Source organism: Mustela lutreola, chromosome 10, assembly GCF_030435805.1.
Source record: "Mustela lutreola isolate mMusLut2 chromosome 10, mMusLut2.pri, whole genome shotgun sequence".
NCBI classification, from domain to species: Eukaryota; Metazoa; Chordata; class Mammalia; order Carnivora; family Mustelidae; genus Mustela; species Mustela lutreola.
Window position 1 is genome coordinate 59,677,268 of NC_081299.1, and position 27,542 is coordinate 59,704,809.

The 27,542-nt window shown below is 37.2% G+C and overlaps 1 protein-coding gene across 1 annotated transcript in view; it reads right to left on the minus strand.

Annotated features, from left to right (window-relative positions):
• Positions 1-2,828, minus strand: part of NEGR1 (neuronal growth regulator 1) — an 859,960-nt gene extending 857,132 nt beyond the window's left edge. The window contains exon 1 of the mRNA XM_059135811.1: positions 2,375-2,828. Within this exon, the coding sequence (XP_058991794.1) occupies positions 2,375-2,550 (176 nt within the window). The 5' untranslated portion in view covers positions 2,551-2,828. The remainder of the gene's footprint in view (positions 1-2,374) is intronic.
• Positions 2,829-27,542: the final 24,714 nt, after the last annotated feature.

Below are 27,542 nucleotides of genomic sequence, written 5' to 3' on the forward strand. Positions count from 1 at the left end.
CAAGAAACTATTGTGGTTATTGAAAAAATAAACACTGTAATTGGTAGAAACATCACTTAAAAGAGACAGAGATTTTATTCTTTTTAAAAAGTTTAAGAGTCAAAATCTCCCTCATTAAGATATTACAAAAGTCAGGATAGAGCATCTCAAAGGATGTGTTACAGTGTACACAAGTAAACCAGGGCTGCACCAAAGCAACAACACTGGAAGGATACTGCCCCAACTAGCTAGAGAAGCTTCAGCAGTCTAACCAATGAGAGAACTAAACCTAGGTCTCCTAGAAGCAGAATGCACTTTCAGATATTTTAATTAGCTATAGCAGGTATTAGATTCATTAGAAACAAAATGCCAAGATATCTCACCCAAGACAAGTAGTGTAACAAACCCTTTAGGTTGAAAATGTTCACACTCATTACAAATAAGTAATATGCTGCCACACACACATAGATTGCAGCTCCTATGATCTGTGTTTGCAGCCTCTCAAGGTAGTGCTTCATGCTCACCACTGTTGTTCAAACTTCCAAAACAAACTTAATATAAAGAACATAAATGGGGGTTTTATTTATATCCTCTATGTGACATAGAGTTCATAGCTTTCACCAGCAATGAAAAGGCATTTACTAAGTTAAAACAGATTTTATGTTACTGTTGTATACATTCAGTGGCATTCTGTATTTACAGCATCATAGATAACATATTATGAAAGCATATTAGTCATTAGTGGATATCAGAAATTATAATAGTATGCCAAGTGAATTCGGAGTCCTAAGCGTGTTTCAGAAGGTGTAAAACATATACCACACCCAGATCCCAGATCGTTAAATTTAAGATATGTTGCACAATTCAAACAGAAACCTATCCCACACTCTGTCACCTTAGACATGCCGTGTATACTGATTTTGTGCATCCACACTTACAAGCCAACTACCACCCAGTGGAGAGAAAGGAGATCTTTCAGGGAGATTTGAAGTGTACGTCAGCTGGGGGTGTCAGGGGGAGAAGGTAGGGAGATGGGAAATGAAGGAATAAGAGTGTTTAGCCTTGTTTAGATCTAAGCACTGCTGATCATCAATTCCTATTTTCACAAGAGAGAAAAAAAAAGCAGCTCACTCTACAGTGTTGCTCAGGGGTAAAATTAGGCTGTGGATGTTCACTAATGACAAAACATTTCAGTGCTCAAGCTTAGGGAAAAGAAGAGAGGAAGGGAGAGTAAGAAAAAGAAGTAAAAGTGAACATGAAGGAGGGAGGAAGGAGAGGAGGAAGAAGGGATCAAGAGACACAGAGCGATGGGGGGGCATGTGTACACATGTGTGAGTGACCGTGTGGGGAACAGTGAAGGAGTGTGTGCCTTTTAGACCGTGAAAGAGAATGTGAATATGAAAGTGGTTGTTAGAGCATGGAAGTGCCAGTGTGTGTGAGGATGTGAAAGAGAGTATGGGAGTGAGTGTGTTGAAGGGAAAGAGGTTTGTGAGTGTGAGAAAATGGTAACTGGAAGGGTTCAGAGGGAACATGCATGTGTGTGTGACGGTGATGGGAAAGGAATGGGGAGAGGGATGGGAAATGTGACTCAAAAAAGGGGCAGACAAGATCACAGAATAGGGACATGAGCGAGGAAGAGAAAGAAGGAATGGGGAGAGGTGATGCGTGGAGGAAAGGGGGGCTAAACTGGATCAGAAATCACTGTGGTGAAGATAAACAGGAGGAGAAAATAAGAGAAAAGGCAGGAAAGATTACAGAGAAAACAGGAAAAGGATGAAAACAGGCAACAGAGGAAAGGGAGAGTAAGAAGGAACTGGGAAAACAGGAAAAGAAAATGAGGAGGCGAAAAAAGAAGCGAGGAAACAATCAGTGGAAGGAAAGAAAGCTGAAGACAGAGAAACTGAGCCTAAGTGTCCAAGTGAAAGGGAAAATAAATGGGAGCAGGGAGCCAGCAGTTTGCAAAAGTCGCTTAGGCTAGAGTAAAATAGACCTGATAAACTTGTCAGACTCTCCAAGAGTACCCCATGACAGTAAAACACAGACCTTGTGAAATGAGTTTCAAAGTGGCACCTGCCCCTCCTAAACCTCACTCCTCACTCATCCCCGGACTACTTGGCGATCCGGCAAAGTGCTTTAGCATCACGCGTCCAGCTTGCTACCTGCCCCAGTGTAAAGGGGCCAGGCTCCAGGCAGATCCAGCACCTGGATTTCTTGAGAGGTGTGTGTGTGTGTGTGTGTGTGTGTGTGTGTGTGTGTGTGTGTGTGTGTTTATGGTGATCACCATCAGCATTATTACTCAGTGTTAAAAAAAAAAAAAAAAAAAAAGCAAGAAGGGTGGAAAGAGAGACAGAAAGAAAGACTGAGACAAGTACGAAAAGCACGCCGTTCCTCCTACCTAAGCACCGCCGTGTCCCCTTTTCTGACCATCATGTTGTCCACGGCCGCCCAGGGGAAGTCCACACTCTGTCCAGCCGGGAGGCAGGAGGGTAGCAGGCAGCACAGGCTGAGGAGCACCGCCGCCAGCCACTGGTTCGAGCAACAAGCACCCTGCACCAACAGCATCATGTCCATCCCTGCTAGGGCTGCTCACTCTCCAGCAGCTTTCAGCTCGCACTCCCCCACCCCCTGGTGCTGGCGAGTCTTCCCGGGAACCAGGCGGCGCGCCACAGGAATTTTTTTTCTTTTTTTTTTTTTCCCTTTTTTCTTTTTTTTTTTTTCTTTTTTTTTTGTGTTTTTTTTGGGGGGGTGGGGTGGGTGGGTGGGTTTCTTTTCTTTCTTTCTTTTTTTCTTTCCCTTCTAGTTGTTGGCTGTTGTTTCTCTCTCTCTCTCTCTCTCTTTTTTTTTTTTTTTTGCCTCCCCTCCTCCTTCTCTTCGCTTTCCCTCCCTCCCTCCCCTCCCACCCCCTGGCACCACGCTACACCTCCTCTCGGTTGCGTTTGGCCGAGTCCGGAGTGAGTCTAATTCTCGGGCGGCTCGCACACCATCTAGCGAGGAGGCGAGCGCGCCGGCGAGTGAGGGAGGAGGCGCGGCGGCGGCGGCGGAGGCAGGGCGAGCGGCGGCGGCGGGCGGCTGCAATCGCAGCAGCAGCAGCAGAAGCAGCGCGGGGCGCAGCGGCGGCCGCTGGCCCCCGGGCTCGCGCGCGTTGCCAAGCGGCCGTTTCCTTAGCAACCCCGCCCGGGGACTGGGGATGCAGCAGGGAGGGGGGGGGCGGGAAATGGAGGGAAAAAAAAAAAAAGAGAGAGAGAGAGAAATAAAGAAAAGAAAGAAAACGAGGGGAAAAATCCAGAGGAGGAGGTATATCACAATTATGCAAAGTGAGAGGAAAAGAGATGCGTCTTAGACAAAATGCTTCCCTTCTTGTCGCGTGCACTAGAGGGAGGTTTCGCTAGAAAAGTCTCTGTGTCGGAGCTGAGGTGGAGAGCCGAGGGGCGCTTTGCTTTCCCTCTCCGGAGCGTTTTACCTCTTGAGACACCGTAACTTTAAAGTCCTCCAAGTTGTAGTCGGCGCCATCATGACGCCAGGGACTGTGAGATTTTGTTGCTTATTTAATTTTTTCCAATCTCTCCGGGGCGGCCGCGCCACAGCCGACAAGTTGGCTACAATCGGCCAACTAGTTCACTCTTTGCCTCTTTTCGGAAATAGGTAGGGACGGTGGCGGGACTGCTGCTTTTTGAGGGCACGGTGCATGCGAGGCCTTGCGGGGAAGAAGCTGGTGGATGTATTGGGTCAGTCAGTGCCGATGGGAGGGCGCCCGCTACCCGCCCCCCAACCCTGTGCGTGCTGACACTAAATAGTGCGTATGTGTGTGAGGGACGGTCGAAGTAGAGGGTGTGTGTGGACGTGTGTGTCGGTGTGTGTGAGTGTGTAGTATGCGCGTGCCCGGGCTCGTGCGCGCGCCGCACGCAGGCGCGGTGGGAGGGACGGGGCGGGTCGTGGCTGGACGCAGTCGGGCAGAGACTGCAATCAAGTGTTTTAATTGTGTAGAGCCAGGCAGTCCTGTTATGCAAGAGGCAGGTTATCCCGTTTGAGCCTATCAGGCATAATGATCCGCGCACCCGAACCTGGGCAGGACTGAGTTTTCGGGTTTCACGAGTCATAGGGTTATATTGTTTCAACAGCCTCCAAACCGGGCTGGACAGATTTCCTCCTCCGCGGCGCAGAGAGGCTCCCCCTGCTCCCCAAGCCGCAGCCTCTTCCGCGCTCGCCCCGCCGCTGGGAGCCGCTGTCCTGGCCTCAGGCTGAGCCGGGTGCGGGCTGGGCGAGGGGCCGCGCCCCCCCGCCCCCACCCTTTCTTACTCCTTCCCTTCTTAAACTCGTTTCCAGATTGAAGACCCTTTAGCTATTCCGGGCCATTTGCAGATCAATGCGAGAGCCGAGGCTGGAGTCAATAGCAGTTACGCCAATCAATCTTGTTCAGTGAGGAGTTTGGGAAGCAGAGCGAGGAAGTGGAGAGAAACAAGTAATTAAAAAATATGCTCACTACCACCACCACCAGCCCCCTCACCCCCCTTAAGCAGTCTTTGACGATTTTCCTCGCCTTGACTCCAGTCCTCCTTCCCTTGGAGGAAATAAATAAAGCAAAACCGCACATCTCTAACTCGTTTTCCATAATGCTAGCAGGATCCTTTGGCAAAGCGCACAGAAGCAATAATCTCTGCAGGGGTCAGCATCCGGCTGCCTCCCCAGACTGAGCTCTTTACGAGGCAGGCAGGGAGTCGTTTTGCTTCGCTGTATCGGTGCTCAGGGTGATTTTTATCGCAGTGCATGAGGATATATGGGGAAAATGGGGAAAGGGAAGTGTTCCCATCACCTGTGACCACCCAGACTGACTGCTCCAAGAGCCCCTAACTAGCATCACCTCCCCGCTGAACTGACACTCCCGTGCTAGGCAATTAACCAAGGCGCTTGCGGCAGGAGTTACTGATGTTATTACTATGCAAGCTTAACTCTCAAACCCAGCTCAGAAATTGAGAGTGCAATAGTATTCAACCGCATTTTGAGACATCAATAAAATGTTAGTCATTTGCGGATGAATGAAAACATTTTCTTTACCGTCTGGTATGCTAGGGAAATAATTGTCAAATGACAGACTCTTGCTAATATTGATGCCAAATACCTAGATAACACTGTCATCTTGTTAACTGCGGTTTTTCTCTTGCACGAGGTACGCTGATGGATAAAGCTTAAAATTATATAGGGCAAACGGGAGATTAGAAGAATCAGCATGTCACATGCATGGGCAAAACTATGCAGTATTATTTAATATTTTCTCTAGAAATGATCTAGATCCCATTGAAGAGAAGCAGAAGGCACAGCTTCCGGCATTGTGACTCAGTTTAGTGCTATTTTATGCGGAGATGGGATGCCAGCGTTTTCTAGTACAAGCTATGAAAAGCATCCTTTTGTAACTGCTGTTTCCCAGAGATCTGACATCTTGGGGGGGGGGGGGGCGGGGGAGGGAGAATTTCTGTGACCAGGGATGGAGCTGTGCAGCAGTTTTAATATGTACAACAACCCTTCAGGCTTGTAAAAGGAAACTGGAACCACTTATGTTTAAAGGCAAAGAGTTTATTTTCTTTATTTCTAGTTTTTATCTCAACTTATATTCACTGATCACAAACCACTTAAGTGTCACAAAACCAATCCAAAGGAAGCAATAACTGAACCTAGTTTATAGTTGCATAGGCTATTGCAAAGATTATTTTCATGTACTTTTGCTGTCCTTCTGACTAGAGAAGAATTTGATTTTAAAAGCGCCATGACTTTCTTTTCTCTTCATTCTTTCTAAAGGCATTTTTCTGAGAGGCTTTTACAAGGTTTCCAATATTTGCTTTCGTGGTCCTACATTTCTTCCAAGCAGAGACCTAAATTCTGGCAGTCTTGGCTTCTTCTAAGGGAAACCAGAACAAAAACAAATAACTAAATGCAAGAAAGAAATCTCCCAGCTCAGATAGCATGTGGTTCCTTAGAAGAATATTTTTAAAGTATAAAGAATAGGTAACAGCATTGTTTGAACTTCTTAGATGGGGAGGGTTGGAGTGGTTATAGTAGGATGTAGGATACTCTCTTGGTCAGAGTATATAAGACCTGACATTGGAATGAGTTACTACTTCCTTTTGAATCATGTACATTTATTTTATTTTCAAAGCTCAACTTCTAATATTCTAAGAAATGTGCAACTAATTTGAGTTCTTTGGGGAGGAGAAAGATGGAGATGATGTGTGTGATAACTGATTATGTCATTATCTAGATTGGTTTACATCCCTGTTTTTCATACCCTGAGACCTCAGAGGTGTTGGAAAGGTAAAGTTATAAGTAAGTTTCTTGAGCTTTCATAGTTTAATAAGCTTTGTTTTTATGGTGTAAATGAGATCCATATTAGGAAAAAAAATAGAATATGAATTCACATTTGTTTTCTTTTTTTTTTTTTTAAGATTTTTTATTTACTTATTTGACAGAGAGAGATCACAAGTAGGCAAAGAGGCAGGCAGAGAGAGAGGAGGAAGCAGGCTCCCTGCCAAGCAGATAGCCCAATGTGGGACTTGATCCCAGCATCCTGAGATCATGACCTGAGCCAAAGGCAGAGGCTTAACCCACTGAGCTACCCAGGTGCCCTCACATTTGTTTTCTGATGATGAGTGAGTAGACCCAGATACATCTTTCATATTACTGTCTAGGCATAAAAAATTTTAGGCAAGATAGGTCCCAGGACCTAATGGAAACTGCTAATGAGAGCGCTTTGTAATTCCTGAGAGCTGGTCAGGTAGCCCTTATAAACAGGATATATGAATAATAGCTCTCTAGCATGGGCCATAATTGATTCTGTATTTAAATTAAGCTGGTTTAAGTTTGGAACACCTTGCCAACTTAAACTCACCTCTCTAGAGTAATGATTTGCAGGGCACTGTGAGAATTACAAAGCTAAGAATTTTGTTGGGGGCAGGGAAATATCCCTTTACTGAAAAGTTTCTCAAGCTAGACACTTTTGACACTTTGGGACAGGTAATTTGTTATGGGGATTGCCCTGTGCACTGGAAAATGTTTAGCACCACCCCAGGCCTCTACTTATCAAATATCAATTGTACTAAGAACTAACTTAAATCTTTATATTCTTTAAATAGTGACAGCTACAGAGTATGCAGTCAGGAAATGGCTATTGAATAAAGGAAAGGAAAAGCAAAGTCATTTCATTGTTGACTCCATGTAAAAAATATATATTAATTTACTCACTTACTCATTTTTATCACTTTATCTATTAAATGTGGATGAGATTAAAAAAAAAAAGAGAGATAAAAAGCGGGGTTGAGTAGGGATGCAAGAATACCTATGCTACTCCAAAGCTCTTCAAACCATTCCTATGAAATAACCCTAGAAAGTTCACCTAAGGACTTAAGCCAGAAAGTGAAGTCTTATGATAAATGTAGGTGGAAATTATTTTTTTATTATACAATAAAGAAATATTTAATAATGCATAGAGGATCAATACATGAGGAATTAAAACAATTATAAATGTATACAAACCAAAAGCAGAGAAAATATATGAAGCAATAGGTGGAAATTATTTTTAAAGTATTGAAATTGTTATGCACTTGTAAGGTTATGAGTATAGCTTTGCTATTTATCATCATATATTTGTATGGGTTTTGGAAAAAAACTAAGAAATACCTCTATCATTATTTAAAGATTTTATTTATTTATTTGAGAGAGAGACAGTGAGAGAGAGCATGAGCGAGGAGAAGGTCAGAGAGCGAAGCAGACTCCCCATGGAGCTGGGAGCCTGATGTGGGACTCGATCCCGGGATCATGACCTGAGCCGAAGGCAGTCGTCCAACCAACTGAGCCACCCAGGCGTCCCCCTCTATCATTATTTATTTAAGATTTTTCCTCATCTACTTCCAAAAGAACTTTAGAGACCTCAAGTGCATCTATCTAAATGTCAATTTTAATATTTTGGACTATCAGGAATGTAAAATCGTACACATTCAAACTACTATTCTATTTTATTATGTTATTTTTTTATTTCCTATTACGTTCTGTCTCTGCAAAAAAAAAGCTTTTATTTGGCAGGGACAGTTTTAGTTTTACAACAAAACCAAGAGAGATACAGAGATTTGCCTTATACATTCTGCCCCACACATGTACCCTCCATTATCAGCATCATTCGCCACAAAGGCACTTTTACTTTTTTTTAACCAAGGATGAACCTACATTGACGGAGTATAAGGATTCACTCTTGATGTTGTACATTCTATGGGTTTGGACAGATGTATAACAACATGCAGCCATCACTATGATATCATACGGAGTATTGTCGCTACTCCAAAAATCTTCTGTGCTCTTGCCTCTTCATCTCTCTTTTGGCCATTCCTAATCTTTTTGTCTCCATAGTTTTGCTTTTTCCAGAATGTCATATAGTTGCAACCATACAGTATATTATCTTTCCAAACTGGCTCTTTCACACTTACTGATAAAACATTTTCATTTCCTCTTTATCTTTCTATAAATTAATAGCTCATTTATTTTTAGTGCTAATATCTTATTGTCTAAATGTACCACAGTTTATTTAGCCATTCACCTAATTAAGGATACATTGATTGTTTACAAGTTTTGGCAGTTATAAATAAAGCTATTATAAACACCTATTTGCAGGGTTTTTTGTGGACATAAATTTTCAGCTCATTCAGGTAAATACCAAGGAATGGAATTGTTGGATCATATAATGAGTATTGTTTACCTTTTTAAAGAAATCACCAAACTGTCTTCCAAAGGAACTATACCATTTTTACATTCCCATCACCAATGTATGGGGGTTCCTCTTGTTCCACAGACTCACTAGCATTTATTATTTCCAGTGTTCTAAGAGGTGTGGAGTGGTATGTCATTTTCATTACATTCCCTGGTTACCTATGATGTGAGGCACCTTTTCATGTGCTTATTTGCCATTTTTACATCTTTAAATGAGGTGTATATTAAGATCTTTGGCTCATTTTTTAATCAAGTTGACTGTTTGCTTATCTTTGAGTTTTAAGAGTTCTTTTCATATTTTGGGTAACAGTCTTCTATCAGATATGTCCTTTGCAAATATTTTCTCTCATTCTGTGGCTTGTTTTCCAGTTCTCTTGATATTATCTTTCACTGAGCAGTTTTTAATTTTAATGAAGTCTAGCTTATCAATTATTTCTCTCAATGATTGTGTTTTGTGTTGTATCAAAAAAGGCATCACCACACCCAAAGTCATCTAGATTTTCTTCTAAATTGTCCTCTAGGAATTTTCAAGCTTTGTGTTCTGCATTTAAGTCTATGATCCTTTTTGAGTTTATTGCTGTAAAGGGTGTAAGGTCTGTTATCTTATATACTTTCAAATCTTAAATGACTCATTTTATCCCTATGTCACTTTTTTCTTAATTGGTAGATACTATATATATATATATATATATATATATATATATATAGAAGGGGAGGTCTTCATTGTAAAGATTTATAAACCATCTTGACTAGAATTAGTCATTTTTTAATTAGGATGAATTTTTACTACTAATGTAGTTTTCATTACATAGGTATAAAATCATGGCTTTAAAACATGGTCCTAAGCAGAAAGAAAAGAGCCCTTGCCATAGTATTCCAAGACCACTTCTAGCAACTATTGGGATTTTTATTGCTCTTTAGTAAACTATGATATTCATAGTGAAGCGAAGTGATTGTTTTTCCTTACATTAGAAAAAACCAGCCAGGTTTGAAGTGGAATAACTTTAAAGGACTGTATGAAATTGCAAATTTATTAAAGCTACCCATGTACGTGGTATCTTTTTGTTTTCCTAATAAACAGCACATGGTTAACAACACATTTTCAGAAAAGTACATAAGTATAAAGGTGAATCTTAGTGCAGTATTATTTAAAGTTAACCCCCATCTAATTCCACCCAGATTAAAATATGGAAAATTGCTAGCATCCCTAGCAGCATCCTGGAAGCAACTTTTAATCCTAACCCCTATTTTCTCCCATAAAAGTGACACTATAATTTTTATGGTTTTCATTTCCTCATTTTTTAAATATTTTCACTACTTAGTTTTGTATAAAAAACATAAAAACAATAAAAGCAACCAATAAAATTATTTCATGGTTATCATGTTCTTTTTTTTAATGTTTTACCACTAAGTTTTACATCTCTTCTGAACAATGGCTTGCTTTTCTATGTACTCTTACAAAGTCGTATCAATTATACAATATGTAATTAAACAGTATAGATTTTTTTATGTCTGGATTCTTTTGCTGAATATTTTAAAATTTCGCTATGCCATTGTACAGCTATTGTCACTTCAGGTTTTTTGAATCTATGCAGCATTCCATAGTTTAAATATACATTTATATTATATATTTATCCATTATAATCCATTATATTGTTGACAGACATTTATATTTTACATTTCTATTTCATAAAGACGATGATGATATGAACATTCCTGCACATTAGTGCTGAAAACTTCCCCCAGCTTGAATAAAGCTGGCCTGCAAGTTTGTGGGAAACACACACATACACACACACACACACACCAGATTTATTTTAAGGAATTAGCTCATACAATCATGAAACTGGCAAATCCAAGGTCTGGAGTTAGGGAGGCAGGCTCCAGACCTAGAGAAGATCTGATGTTGCTGCTTGTATCTAAAGATAGTCTGTGGATGCCTGAGTGGCTCAGTCAGTTGAGCAGCTCCCTTTGGCTGAGGTCATGATCCCGGGTTTTGACATCAAGTCCTCCATGGGGCTCCTTGCTCAGTGAGGAGTCTGCTTCTCCCTCTCTGACAAATAAATAAATAAAATCTTAAAAAAAAAAAAAAAAAAAAATCTAGAGGCAGAAAGAACTCTTCCCCCAGAGACCTAAGTCAGTTTTATCTTAAGGCCTTCAGTTGATTGAATGAGGCCCACCCACATTATGGAAGGTAATCTGCTTTATTCCAAATCCATTGATTTTAATCTTAATCTCATCTAAAGAATTCCTTCACAGCAACATCAAGACTAGTAATTGACCATGTATCTGGATACTGTAGTCTTGTCAAGTTTACACATAAAATTAACCACAGCAGTTTACTTCCAATTCATTGCAATGCTGATGTGTACACCTTCCTCATCTCAGTTTAAAGTAAGAGAGTTATTGGGGCGCCTGGGTGGCTCAGTGGGTTAAAGCCTTTGCCTTCAGCTCAGGTCATGATCCCAGGGTCCTGGGATCGAGCCCCACATCGGGCTCTCTGCTCCGCAGCGAAGCCTGCTTCCCTTCCTCTCTCTCTGCCTGCTTCTCTGCCTACTCGTGATCTCTGTCTGTCAAATAAATAATAAAAAAATAATAATAATAAAGTAAGAGAGTTATTAATATACCACATTTTGATTGACCCATATTCTATTCTGACAAAATTTCTAGTCAGTGTTAAAAATTCTCTTGTTGCTTAACTCAAAAACATAGCATTAAAAAGGCTTATTTTTCTCTTAAATCATATTAAACGAAGGATATAGGAGACGATTTTTATTTTATGGTTGATGATATTGTCTATGTTTGTTTTAATCATAGACCTTTAAGAACTTCACTGCATACCAAAACTATAATAGCAGAAAAAACAATTTTAATTGGGGCATATGAGAATGTTGAAGCATCCCTACCTTGAACTTAATAGACCCACTTCTGTTAGTGCCAGTGGAATCCTATGAATGAAGCAGAATGCCAATCATTGTCCAGAAAGACTGTGTTTACATATATAGCTATGACTCTCTGGCCCAGCAGGTTTACTAAGATCACATTTTTCAGGTGGCCTGTTACCTTATCAACACCAGTCTCTCAGTCACCTCTAGGATTTGAATCACCACTAATTCATTCTCTGTTGCTATTATTTTATCATTTTGAGATTGCTATATACAAGAATCATAGGGCATGCATCCTTTTGAAGCTGACTTTTATTCAGACAGCAAAATGCCTCTGAGATCCATCCAAGTTGTTTCTTGTATCAATAGTTTCTTCCTTTTATTGCAGAGTCATCTGCATAATGGATGTACCACACTTTGTGTAATCATTCATTTATCTGAAGATATTTTAGTTGTTCCCAGTTTGGGGCTATTACAAGTAAAGCTACTATTAAAAATCATGTCCAGATTTTTAGGCACACTTATTTTCATTTCTCTGGAATAAAGACCCAGAAATATGATTGTGAGGTCATGTAAATGTCTGCTTAGTTTTTTGCAAAGAAACTAGCAACCTAATGCAGAGTGGTGATACCATTTTATATTCCAGTAGCCGTCAGTGTATGACAGATCTGGTTTCTTCACTTCCTCACAGCATTTTCTTACTGTCATTAGTTTTAATTTTAGCTTTCCTAATTTGTAGTGATATCAAATATAAATATCTCATTTACTGTGATTTTCATTTTGTATTTCATTCATTGTGGTTTTAATTTACATTTCCCTAATAACAAATAATGTTGGATATCTTGTCATGTCCTAATTCACCCTTGAATCTCCAGTGAAATACCTCTTCATGTCATTTGCCCATTTTCTTTTCTTTTTTTTTCTTTTTTCTTTTTTTTTTAAGATTTATTTCTTTATTTCAGAGAGAGAATGCACCAGTAGGGGGAGAGTTAAGGGAAGGGATGGGGGGATGTGGGGAAGCACAACCTCTGCTGGCTGGGGAGACTGACCAGCTCAATCCCCAAATCCAGAGGTCATGACCTGAGCTGAAGTCAGATGCTTAACTGACTGAGCCACCCAGTCACCCCTCATTGCCCATTTTCTAACAAATCATTTATTTTTCTTATTAGGTCTGAATGTTTTTCTTAAATATATTCTAGGTATGAGTCCTTTTACAGATATGTGTTTTGAAAATATTTTCATTTAGACTTTGCTTTTCATTTCATCCTCTTATAGTTTTGCAAAAAGCAAAATTTTTAGTTTTAATGAAGTTTCGTTTGTCCATTTTTAAAAAAATTATTTTATGGATCCTGTTTTTGATATTATATCTAAGAACATTCACCAAGCACTAGGTCCTGAAGGTTTCCTTCTATGTTTTCTCCTAAAAGTTTCATAGTTTTCCATCTAAATTTTTGATTCACTTAGAGTCAAATTTTATACAAGGTATAATGTTTAGGCCAAGATTTTTTTTTTAATTTTGCTTATGAATATTCAGTTATTCCAATTCAATCACACCAATAATTTTTGAAAAGCACTGAATTCTTTTTGCACGTTTCTTAAAAGTCAGTTGTGTGGGGCTATTTTCTGGGTTCTTTATTCTCTTCCATTCATCTGTGTGTTTATCCCTTAACCATTCTTGATCATTATAGCTGTAAAAGTCTTCATTATAGCTTATAAGAGTGGTTCTTTCCACTTTATTTTTCTTTATCAAAATTATTTTATTTATGTATGCAGATTCCACAGCTCTATACCTTATGCCGTGTTCACCACAAGTGTAGTTGCCATCAGTCAACTAAACTTTTTTAGTATCACCCTCTCTCTCAACTCCCAACCCCTTTATCTCTACCTACCCTTATAAGAAAGGAAATTTGGTAAGTAAGTTTTGTTGCAGCGTGGGAGGCTAGGCTATGCTCTTCATGGACCTTTGCTGGCAAAGGTGGTGTGGGGATGCAGTGTTTTCAGTGATATTTGGCAGGACTAGAACAATTATCATCTAAAAGCTTTCTTCTTGCTAGGCTGGCCCTTTTCTGGTACTTTGGCTAGAGAAAGCAGGCTTTTTCTGGCAGGGTTTTGTTTCGTTTTTTTGTTTTGTTTTGCTTTTTGTCTATGCCTATTGGTATTTCTGAGTTGCCATCTTCTCTGTCTGGCATAATTCATGAGGGAAAAGGAAAACCTGGGGAATGCAGAGCCATGTTGTTCTTCAAATCCTTAGGCTCCTAGCCAGTTGGTCTTCTTTTCCCTACCTTTTACAGTCATCTTGTGCTTGTTTTGCCTATTTCACGTTTTTAATGTACTTAAAAGAATGGGATAAAATACATATAATCCATCTTTCCTAACATAACTGTATTTTTTTTTTCATTATAAATTTATTTTTTCTGGTTAGCTCAACCTAGGTTTTCATGTCTTCTGTCTCAGAATGTTGCTTGAATTGGCTTGTTCATTACCACTGTAGAATATAATGTCAGTAATGTTTACAAGGGAAGCATAAAAATATAAGGAAGAAAAATGTAGTGTTTAATGAACTTTCTTAATTACATAACTTCTCTGACCCAGTAAATATTTCAGAACACCCAGGCTGTGTTTATGTGATACCACTGAAATGGCTATGTCTCTATCAATCTTTACTTTTGCAATTCTGTCACTATTATTGATTGTCTAAGTCAATTAGAAAATCTTGATTGCAATATAAATAAATACAAAGATGGCTATATACAGTGGAAAGACTTTGTGGCTATAAATGAAGAAAAAGTCAAAATTTTTATGAGTGTAGCTAATTTTAATCAGCATTTTTAAGTTAAATGATGTATTATAACTGGAATGAACTGAAATAGAGGATAGGAGACTTCAGTTCTTACCAAGTTTTAGCTACCTAGTGGTAAAGGATAAGAGACAAATTTTTTTTGTTGGACTCTATTCCAACTCTTGCCAACCAGCAGAGTTGGAATAATATGTAATCTTTAAGGTTATTTTCAGAATAATTGGGGATTATGGGCTATGTATGTTTAGTGATTAAATAGTGTGGATTAATGCTACCTGATCACAGGTCATCTCAGTCCTTCTCCTCAGGCACTCAGTATTTACTCTCCATCCCTCAATTCTTTTGGATATGCTGACTGGATGTGAGCTGTCCACATAATTGATTTCTGTTTTATTATTATTATTACTATTATTTAAATATCATAGTTTAAAAATACATCCTCCAATATAAGAAACATACAACCTCACTTTTTCCTTGGAGTTTAAGGGTAACATTTATTTGGACTATGAAATGGAGATATAAACATGGATATGTTATATATCCATATAACTATAAACATGGGTATGTTAATAATAATGAACAAAAAATCAAAGTTGGATTTACAGGATTAAAAGAATTAAAATATATCTAAACTATAATTTTGGCAGGAGGATAAATGCTTTACTTTTATCGTGGTACCCATCCTTTCCTGGCCTGTGCATGCAAACACAAGTATATAAACACACTTTATTAATAATGCAAGATATTTAAGAGACTGGTATTGGTTTAAAGAATATTTTACAAAACTCATGAAAATAGTTTTTTAATTGAGAAACATCTGAAACCTAAAGGATATCTTCCCAAACTTCACAATCTCTTAATGAGGCATATAAATGATCAGGTCTTAGAACAAATAAAATTATGCTCTATTTCTATAATTATAATCTAGGGGCTACACTTATACTTATCTGTCAGTTTTAATTGAATTTATAAGGTAAGATTTATTTGTGATAATTCATGGATAATCTAATTATCCATATTCCAAAAAGCAGATCCAGAGGCTATTAGGAATTCTTAATAGTATTTAGTCATGATTCTCTGAGAAATAAGAGAAGGATTGTGGCCAGACAACAAGATTTCTCGTAGTCTGATTAGCTCATTTTTCCAAATGCTTTTTCTCTTGCCCATATCACCATACAGAATCCAATTCGGGCATTCCCAAATGACTCATTTGTCTGGATTATTTGTATATAATGAGTGTGTTATTTTGTGGTGCAGGATCACATGGCTTTTGGAGACTGAAACCAACTTTATTTCATTATGACTGATTTCCTAATGTTCCACACGATTTTCACTGCAGAATGGAGGCAGCAGCTTGGAAGTGATGATGAATTAGTATTTACTATAATTATTTCTTAGATAATTGCTATTTATATTTATCACAACTCCACCTCAAAAATGTATTTGTTTCAAAAACATTTTTGTTCTAGATGACTAGTGATTTCTCCAAATTATCTTGTGACCTGAGACACCATTGTCACCATCAAGTTTAACAAGAAAAACAGGTGCCAGGACAAGAGGATTTAAGACAAAATAGATATAATGTATGAAAAAATAGTACAAAACTTACATGCCAAATGTTGTAAGTTTGTTTTAACTAACTATTTTTATAGATTATTATTTGATATACTTGTATGTTATCTATTTTCTACTTTGGCAAACAAACTGCATAATAAAAACACAAGTAACTAATATTTGTTTAAAAATATTTGTTAATCATAGCTATAAGATAAAACATTAAGTTATAAAGCTATTTATTCAACAAAACTTTTTGTTTCAACATAATTCTGAAACCTGTTTCCCTTTTTCATACTTTAAGTATCACAAATTTGTCATTATTGAGTTTTTCATCAAAGAACTTTACCATATCTCAAATTTAATACTCTAAAGCTAAATATTATTAAAAATTATTTTAGTGAGCCTATATTAAGCTTTATTTTTTAAAGAATAAATACTAAACAAAATTGTGTTTATTATTTGCTAGGTATCAGTAAAAAGTAATTGAAAATGCTTCATCTCTGTTCACCATAAAATGATGACTCTCTATTACCTAAATAACTAATTTCCAACATTCCTTTTTGCTCGCCCATAAACCAATCATTCAGATAAGATTTATTTTTAATTATTCTGTCACAGACAGTGTACAGAATTGGAGAAAATTCTTACAAACCATGTATTGGATAAGGGATTAATATTCAAAATACACAAAGATCTCAGTCAACTCAATTAACAACAATACCAACAATAAAAACCCCAAACAACTGAATTAAAACAGGGACAGAAGACATCTTTCCAAAGAAAACATCAAAATGGCCAACAGATACATGAAAAATACTCAACATCACTAATTATCAGGGAAATACAAATCAAAACCATAATAATATTTCACCTCATTCATGTTAGACTATCTATCATCAAGCCAAGCAACAACAGGTGCTGGGGAAGATGTAGTGTAAAAGGGATCCCTTATATATTGTTGGTAGTGGTGTAATTGGAGCCACTATGGAAAACAATATGGATGTTCCTAAAAAATTAAAAATAACCTACCATACAATCTAGCAATTCCATTGCTGTGTATATACCCAAAGGAAATAAAAACAGAATTTTGACAAGATACGTTCCCATGTTTATCACAACATTATTCATAATAGGCAAGATATGGAAACAATCCAAATGCCCATCAATGAACGGATGGATAAAAATGATGTGGTACATATACATAATGGAGCATTATTCAGCCATGGAAAAAGAAGATATCCTTCCATTTGGCTCAGATTTTTCCACTTGTGAGATAGACATATTTGGGGGGCACCTGAGTGGCTCAGTTGGTTAAGCATCTGCCTTCCACTCAGGTCATGATCCCAGGTCCTGGGATTGAGTCCCACATTGGGTTCCCTGCTCAGCAAGGGAGTCGGCTTCTCCCACTCCCTCCCTCTTTGCATGTGCGCTCACTCTCTCTCTCTCTCACACCTTCTCTCTCAATAAATAAATAAAAAACTTTAAAAAATAAAAAAAGATGGACGTATTTTCACTTCCAGAATTGGAGCCCCAGACATTTAAAGAAAAGTTGGCTATAAATAATCACTGCCCATGAGAATGACTCCTGATGAATCAGTTTCCCACTCCAGTTTCTCTTCAGTGTATCTTTGGTAGCTGTCCCAGTTTTGACCTAGGCTCATCTAGAGAGTCTAGTAGACCTCTTTATGGGAGGTTAGTGCAATGGTCACATCCTTTCCAATGTGGAGCAAAGTTCTCAGAACACAATATGTATACCATTAACTCATTCAGAAATTAAAGGAACCTTTGTATATATGGGTCCATTATTTTTAAAAAGAGAAATTATATATATTTTCATCTATCATCATCATCTGGATATCAGTATTATGTACTTTTCCCTGAGGTTTTTTCTGAGCAAGCAATCCAAGAGACAACACAAAAAGCCTTTATGATCCAGCTTTGGAAGTTATGCATCATAATTCTGTCATATACAAATGGTTGTACAATCTTATCTGTGAGTCAACATGGGAGGCTACTTCTTAAATACCAGGAAACAAGATCACTCTGAGACCCATCTTAGAGGTTAGCAGCCAAATATGTTTACTTGAATTTATAAAACTGAATGTTTTATATTTTCTTAATATTTAAAAATATTTTAATTTATCCAGCTTTTCAAGTCATTCATATATTTCTAAATTTTGGCTTAATTTCAGAATGATATTCCATTGTTTCGCTATGTGTAACTCTGTAGCTATAATTTATTTAACATATCTATTATTGGAACGGTTAGGTCATTTGATTTTTTGCCGTTTTAAAAAACCAATGAGCAAAGTCAATGCTAAATCTTTACATAGAAATAAATTAACATGCAGCACTCGGCTGGCTCAGTCAGTTAAGCATCTGCCTTCAGCTTAGGTCATGATCCCTTACTCGGCAAGGAGTCTGCTCTTCCTTCTCCCTCTGCTTCTCCCCTGCTTGTGCTCTCTCTCTCTCTCTCTCTGTCAAATAAATAAATCAAGCCTTTTAAAAAGAAATAAATTAATATGGATCCTTAAAATGCATGACTAAATTTAAACTATCTGGATCCAGTGACACAAGCCAAAAGGATAAGTTTTGAATATATTGGAAAATTGTTCTCCAAAGAAGTTATCTCGGTTTAATTTTTTATTAGCAAAGAATTGTGTTGTCTATTTTTTTCTGATCTGATAATAAATTGTCTTGTATTTTACTTAATATTTCTCTGATTACTGATTTTTCTGAAATTTATTCATAAATTCATTGGTGATTCATATTTTGGAGATTGCACACATATACATATATAGATAGATAGATATGCACATACATAGATTTATAAAATTAATGTTTTGCTTTTTAAAAATAAATTCTTAGAGTGTATTACTTTTAAAATTATAAATTTCACTTCCATATAGGCTTTATTGTTAGAACAGTTCTAGATAATACAGAAAATTGAGAAGATAATACAATTTCCATTATATTAACACCTTACATTAGTATATTTGTTACAATTAATGATAATTAATGAACAATTATTGATCCATTATTGTTAAAGTCCATACTTTGTTCAGATTTCCTTAGATTTTACCTAATGTTCTTTTTTGTTTCAGGATCCCATCTAAGATATTATCTTACCTCCCTTTTAGTTGTCACATATCCTAAGGTTCTTCACATGGCTGTGAAAGTCTCTCAGATTTCCTTTGTTTTTGAAGACCTGCCCAGTCTTAAGAAGTACTGATCCAGGTATCTTGTAGAATGCTCCTCTATTTGAATTTGTCCAATGCCTTTTTTATGAATAGACTAAGGTAATTTTTTTTTTTTTTTAAAGGACTTCAGAGGCAAAGTGCCATTTCAATCAAACCTTGTCAAGGGCACATACTATTAAAATGATTTAGCACTGTTGATTGTGACCTTGATCACCTGGCAAAAGGTATTTGTCAGGATTCTCCACTATAGTTTCAGTCTCTCTCTTTCTCTCTCCCCTTTACTTTGTACAGCCCATATGTAAAAAATGAGGACTTATATTCCCATGATATCTATATAAAATATTTATAATTCTGCATCAGAGATTTGCTTTGTCTCAAATATTACTTTATTTTATTGCTCAAATTGTTGGAGCTTGGTAATTGGAGCTCTTTCATCAGATCCTTTGACATACCCATATCAATGGAGGTTCTAGTTTTTCTATTTTCTGAGAAAGTCTTTATTGTCTTAGCACTACTAGATGCTTTAGACAAACAGGTTCGTCTTGCTTATTTCTTGCATCTGTCCTGGAGGCACGGATTCTCTATGAAAACTCCGTGTGTGTGTGTGTGTGTGTGTGTGTGTAATTGGAGAATGATATGAGAAACCAGTATGTTACCAGGTATGCTCACTTCCACCAGGGTAGTTCATTGCTTCTAGCCCATGTCACCCAGTATAGCAAAGACAAACGTGTTTATGCTAACCTGTGTATATCCACACATGCAAAAATTATTTCTATATGTATTTGTATCTATATTAAGCAAATTATAACTTCGTATTATATCTCCAAGTCTACTTCATTAGAATATGGGTCATTCTAAACTTTCCCTCTTAGTTTTCTGGAAATTCCCACTCCAAAGAGTGAGAAACTTCACTCCCACTTCCTGCCATCTCGTTACTTAATTGTTCAATTTCCATTTTCATGTATAGTAGTATCAGAATTGTTAGCCTATTCCTCCATGGGAAACTACTTTATTAACTGGAACACAGAGCTTATGTGTAGTTCTCTTGACTTCAGTCTTGTAATTCCACTCATTTTCAAAGTTACTTAAAAAGTCAGCACCTTTTCTTCCCACCCCCTTCAGTGATATTGTTTCATACATTTGAAATAGCAAATTCTTTTGCCACCATCTGCTTTCCATCCTGGAAGCTATCCATATCTTAAAGGAGATGTTTTAAAATTTTTCATCCATAACTTTGATTTTCTATGCTAAAAAGTGTTACAGATTTTGACCAATGCATGGTATTATGTACCCACCTACTATAGCATCATTAAAAAAGTTTTACTGCCCTAAAAACTCCCCTTTGTTCATGTATTCTATCAACTTCCAAATGCTTGACAACCACTGATCTGTCTACTGTCTATAGTGTTCCTATTTTCAGAATAATATTTAATTGGAAACATATAGTATATAGTCTTTTCAGACTGCTTCTTTCACATAGCAATATGATTTGAAGGATCATACATGTCTTATTGTGGCTTAATAACTAATTTATTTTTATCATTGAATAATATGGATTTATATGGACATATCACAGTTTATTCATTCACCTGTGAAGGACATCATTGTTGCTTCTAAGTGACTTTAAATAAAATGTTATAAACTTTTATGTGCAGTTTTTTATGTGGACTCTATTTTTCAGTTCTTATGGATAAATACCGAGAAGCACAACTGCTGAACTGCCAAACATCTCCTAAGCTGGTGTACCATTTTGCATTTCCATCAGTAATGAATTAAGTTCCTGTGGCTGTACATCCTTGCCAGCATATGGTATTGTTAAGTTCTTTGGATTCCAGCCATTCTAATAGGTGTGAAGTTGTATCTCACTGTTATTTAAATTTCCAATTCCCTGATTACAAATGATGTTAAACATGTTTTCATATGCTTATTTGTTACCTATTTATCCTTTTTTTTCGTAGAGTATTTGTTCAGATCATTTTATCCATATTGAACTGGGTTGTTTGCTATTTTTACTGTTGAATGTTAAGTATTTTTTTTTATATTTGAATACAACTCTTTTATCATATGTGTGGTTTGTAAACAGTTTCACCCTGTTTGTAGCATGCATTTTCATTCATTTTATGGCATATTTTGTAGAACAGAAAATGTTAATTTAGTAGAATTTAACTTTAATTTTTTTCTTTCATGGTTATGCTTGTGGTGTTGTTTCTGAAAACCTTTCACCAAAACCACACTCTCCTAGATTTTCTATGTTATATTCTGGATTTTTTTAGTTCTCCAGTTTATATTTAGTCTGTGATCCATTTTGAGTTCATTTTTGTGACAGACATAAGGTTTGAGGCTGGTTTCTTTCTTTTATATGTACATAAATACATAAATATTCATGTATTTATTTTGTCCTTTCCATCATATCTAGGACTGCAAAGGCTGAAGGAAAATGTTGGCTATAAATGACTCTCTTCAATGATAAAAATGTTTTAAAATCTTTGTTGCCAGAATTGTTGTCCATTAGCTACATATGATTACTGAACACTTAAAATGTGGCTACAGCAACTGATGAACTAAATTTTTAATTTTATATAATTTTACTTAGTAGTTACATATTAAACAGCAGAGAAAAGAGTTTTTTTGTTTGTTTGTTTGTTTGTTTGTTTTTTAAGAGAGCCAGTGCAAGAGGGGAAGGGCAGATGAAGAGGGAGGGAGAGGGAGAGAATCTTTTTTATTTATTATTTTTTTAATTTCTTAAAAGATTTTATTTATTCATTTGAGAGAGAGAGAGGGAGAGAGAAAGAGCATGAGAGGTAGAGGTCAAAGGGAGAAGTAGATTCCCCACAGAGCTGGGAGCCCGATGTGGGACTTGATTCCAGGGTTCTGGGATCATGACCTGAGCCGAAGGCAGTCACTTAACCAACTGAGCCACCCAGGCACCTGAGAGAGAATCTTAAGCAGGTTTGACATGTGGCTGACTTTGAGATCATGACCTGAACTGAAATTGGATGCCTACCAACTGAGCCACCCAGGTGCCCCTATTGTAATCTTTTTGATTAAAATATTTCATTTTCACAATTCACATTTACCCAGGCTTTCTCTAGTTACCTACCTAATTTTTAGGTATATTTTACATTTATCAAGTACACAAATCTAATGTGTACAACTAAATAAATGTCTACATATGTCAAAATCTATTTAACTGCCACCCAGATTAAGATTTAGAATTCTTTAATCATTTTAGAACATTTCCTTGTGCCCTTCCCAGTTAGTATCCCCTTTGAAGAGTAATCATTATTCTGATATCTATCATCATAAATTAGTTTGGCTTGTTTTGAAGTAATATAAACAAAGCAATGATTTATATTATTTTTTATCTAATTTCTCTCTTTCACTGTGGTTAAGATGTACCTATTCCATGTGTATTAGTAGTGTGGTTTTTTCCATTGCTGTGTAGAATTGTATTTATGAATAGTCCATGTTTTCTTACCCATTCTAGGGATAGAGACATTTGGAATGCTTTCAGGCTATCATAAATAAATCCTGTTATATTCTTCTACGTTTCTACATGTCCTTCTACATATGTGTGTTATGTGTATGTGTATATGTATATATAATGTTAGAAGAGCTATAGTAGAGTGTTCAAAAGTGTTTATACTAGTGTACATTCCTATCAGCAATGTAAGGGAGTATATTTTAGATATTGAGTAACTGAGTCATAAAAACTTAAATAACTGACCTATGACATAGGTAATAAATGTCAGAGCAAGAATTCAAATGAGGAAATGTAGAATTATACACTGCCTTCTTCACCACTAAATTATCCCACAGAGAACAAAACAAATAAGCAAATTAAAAAAAATAGCAAATGGACAGAAAAAGAAACAGACAACCTGAGTTATTCTAAAAATAATTTTAAAATGAAGAATATTTCAGGGAAGATGGTGGAGTAGGAGGATTCTGAGCTCACCTCATCTCATGGTTACAGGTACATAATACCCAAATTAATGTAAACAACCCAGAAAACGACCTGAAGACTAGATGAACAGACTCTCCACAGCTAAATATAAAGACGAGGCCATATCAAAGAGGGTACAAAGGGCAGAAAAAGGTCAGGAATTAAGGGGAAACCACAGAACTATCTGAGGGAGGGAGGGAGGGATGTTGTGGGTGGGGAGAGAGGAGAGGAGCAGACCCAACACCAGGTACCCCAGGCACAAGGGACTTGCATGGGGAAAACAAATCCCTATAACATTTGGCTTTGAAAGCCAGAGAAGTCTGGCTTCATAATTCTTATCATCAGTGGGCTTACCTCCTGGAAATTTAAAAATCAGTAGGCTTGACTCTGGGAGAGGGTCACAGGCAACTAAGTCCTACCCTTAAAGAGACAGAACAATGAAAACCCTGCAGAGATGCATCATAGAAGCTACAGTTTGAAAAATGCCTGTGGCTTATGGGAACATTTTCTTACTAATGTCAGACCATGAGCTGGAGGGGCAAGCATCTTTGGGAGACTTCAAGAACAAAAGGGCTGGTGGGAACAACTTCCCTCCTGCATCCCCCAGCCTCGAAATAAACACACCTGTGGCTACCAGTGCCTCGCTAACACTCTCCACCCTGTTTGATAAAAGCACACCCCAACCCTGTTGGTTTGTACAGATCCAACTCCTCGAACCCAGCCAGGTTCAGCTGGAGGTTTCCTAGGTGGCTGTAGGTCCCTTCCCACAGCAGATCCTCACAGAAGTTGCTGGCATCAAGTGCCCCACCCCTGCATTTTGCAGACCTGCCCCTTTCAATATACCCTTCATTGGAGACAATACAAAACAGTGGCAAATGCCTGGAAGTGTGCAAGTAGCCTTGAAAGAGGCTAGTACCACTCCAAAGTGACTCCTACCCTGGTGAAAGGGGAAAAAACCCATACCCTAGTCCAACTGTAGCCCCAGTGATGGCCTGGAGGTAGAGATTCAGTATGTGTTCAGGCCCCATCCACCAACCCAAGTTTTTCAGAAGAAAACACAGGGAAAGCACCCTACAGTTTGATACTACTGTATTCCTGGCAAACTCCACCTCTGACTTAAGCCCAAGGCAGACAGACTAACCCCACAGGGCCTAAACCTTGCCACAATAGGCAGAGAGAACCATTGCAGATGACTGGACTGAAGGCAAATTGGCTCAGCTACAACAGTAAGGCTCATGAAACAAATATAGGAGAAGCATCAGGTTCTGATGAACAAAGGCATTTCAGGGCACTATAGGTCCTCTTCTTCATATGGCCACTACCTTCAAGAGTAGGAGACCTAGCTGACTTTACTGACAAATAGAGACAGACATAGAGTCAAAATGAGGAGACAGAGGAATATGTCCCAAATGAAGGAACAGAACAAAATTATAGCAAGAGAGATAAATGAAACACATATGAGTTATAAGTAACATGCCTGATAGAGAATTTAAAGTACAATCATAAGATATTAGTTAGCTTGAGAAACAAGTGGAAGACCTCAGTGAGACCCTCAACAAAGAGATAGAAAACAAAAAAGAATCAGAGATGATGAACTCAATTTCTGAAATTTAAAAAAAAAAAAAAACAATGAAAGATTAGTCATAAAAATAATGAAAACTTGCCATTGGCAACAATGTGGATGAAGTTACACTAAGTGAATTAAGTCAGAAAAATACAAATACGATATGATTTCACTCCTGTGTAGAATTTAAGAAACAAAACAGATGAACATAGGGGGGAAAAAAGAGAGGCAAACCATAAAACAGACTCTTAATTATAGAGAACAAACTGAGGGTTGCTGGAAGGGAGATAAGCAGGGGGATGAATTAAATAGATGGTGGGTATTAAGAAGGGCACTGGTTGTAACAAGCACTGGGTGCTGTATGTAAGTGATAAATCACTAAATTATGTACCTGAAGTTAATATTACATTGTATGTTAACTAACTTAAATGAAAACTGGAAATAAACAAACAAAAAAAACCCCACAAAATAAAATACATTAGTTGGAATAAATAGAATAGAGGAAGCAGAAAATGGATCAGCAATCAGGAGGACAGAGTATTAGAAAACCAACAAGATGAAGAGGAGAGAAAAAAATAATAAAAATGAAAATAGAGTAAGGGAACTCAGAGACATCATCAAGTATAATAACATTTGCATTATAGGTATGCCAAAAGAAGAGAGAGAAGAGGGGGCAGAAATTTTGCTTGAAGAAATAAATAGCTGAAAATTTCCCGAGGAAACTCTGGAGAAGGAAACAAATCGAGATCCAGGAGATACAAAGAGTCACCAATAAAATCAATCCAAGGAGGTCCACACCAAGACACTTAGTAATTAAAATGGTAAATTAATAGTAAAGAGAGAAGTTTAAAAGCAAAAAGAGAAAAAAGTTATATACTAGGGAAACACCATAAGTCTATCATCTTGTTTTTTTAGCAGAAACTTTGCAGGACTGAAAAGAGTGACATGATATATTCAAAGTGCTGAAAGAAAAATAATTTTACAACTAAGAATACTCTATCCAGCAAAACTGTCACTCAGAGTAGAAGAAGAGATGGTTTCCCAGACAAAGAAAAGATAAAGGAATCCATGACCACTAAGCCAGTCCTATAAGAAATGTTCAAGGGGCCCCTTTGAGTGGAAAGGAGAGACCATGAGTAGGAGTAAGAAAGATAGGAAGCACAAAAGCATATAAAATGTATTTTATAATATATAATAAAATTAATATATCTGTAAAAATCAGCCAAGAATTCATAAAATAAAAGGGTGTGAAGTATGACACCATATACCTAAAACATAGGGGTGGAAGAGTAAAAATTTAGTGCTTTAGTCTAGGTTCAAATTAATAAACCATCAACTTAATAAAGGCTATGATATGCATAAGATGTTATATAAACCTAATGGTAGCCAAAAATCAAAAACAAGTAATAGATATGCAAAACATAAAGAGAAAAGAATCAAGGTATATCACTGTGAGTGAAGAGAGAAAGAGAAGAAAGGAACACAGAAGAACTACAAAAACAACCATAAAATAAGCAACAACATGGTAATAACTATGTAACCATCACTAATTCTTTGAATGTAAATGGACTAAACGCCTCAACCAAACAGAATGGATAAAAACCAAGACCCATCTATATCTTACCTAGAAGAGACTCATTTCAGACCTAAAAATACATGCAGATTAAAAGTGTGTGTGTGGAAAAGCGTTTATTATGCAAATGTAGGTGAAAAGCTAGGTCAGCAATATTTATATAAACAAAATAGTCTTAAAATGAAGAGTGTAACAAGATAAAGAAGGACACTCTATAAACATAAATGAACAATCCAACCAGAAGATACAATAATTGTAAATATTTATGTACACAGTATGGCAAAGCCCAAACACATAAAGCAGCTAATAATAAACTTATAGGAAGTAATCAGTACTAACACAATAATAGTAGGGGACTTTAACACCTCACTTATAGCAATGGATAGCTCATCCAAACAAAATCAACAGGGAAGCAGTGACAGAATAACACATTGAACCAGATGGATCTAACAGATATATTCAGAACATTCCATCATAAAACAGCAGAATATACATTATTTTCAAATGAATATGGAAGATTCTCCAGAACAGGTCACCTATCCAGATCTCCAGAACACATCGCCACAAAACGAGTCACAATAAATTCAAAAATTTGCAGCCAGGGGCGCCTGGGTGGCTCAGTGGGTTAGGCCTCTGTCTTCGGCTCAGGTCATGATCTCAGGGTCTTGGGATTTAGCCCCGCATCAGGCTCTCTGCTCGGCAGGGAGCCTGCTTCCCCCCTCTCTCTGCCTGCCTCTCTGCCTACTTGTGATCTCTGTCTGTCAAATAAATAAATAAAATCTTTAAAAAAAATTTGAAGCCATACCATGCATCTTTTGCAAACAAAATGCCATGAAACTAGAAATTAACCACAAGAGAAAATCTGGAAAAAGAAAAACAAAAAACAAAAAACAAATACTTGGAGGTTAAATTACATGCCACTAAACAATGAATGGGTCAAGAAAAATAATAAGGAGCAAATAAAAAAAAAAAATACACAGACAAATGAAATTAAAAACAACGACCTGAGAAAGAAACTGAGGGGTTTTTGAGGGGACGGGGGTTGGGGTGTTGGGTGAGCCTGGTCGTGTGTATTAAAGAGGGCACATATTCCATGGAGCACTGGGTGTGGTGCATAAACAATAAATCTTGGAATACTGGAAAAATAAAATAAAATTGAAAAAAAAATTAATAAAATGACCCAAAATCTTTGGGATGCAATGAAAAATATTCTAAGCGAGAAGTTTATAGAAGTACAGGCTTACCTCAAGAAGAAGGACAAATCTCAAATAAACAATCTAAGCTTACACTTAAAGG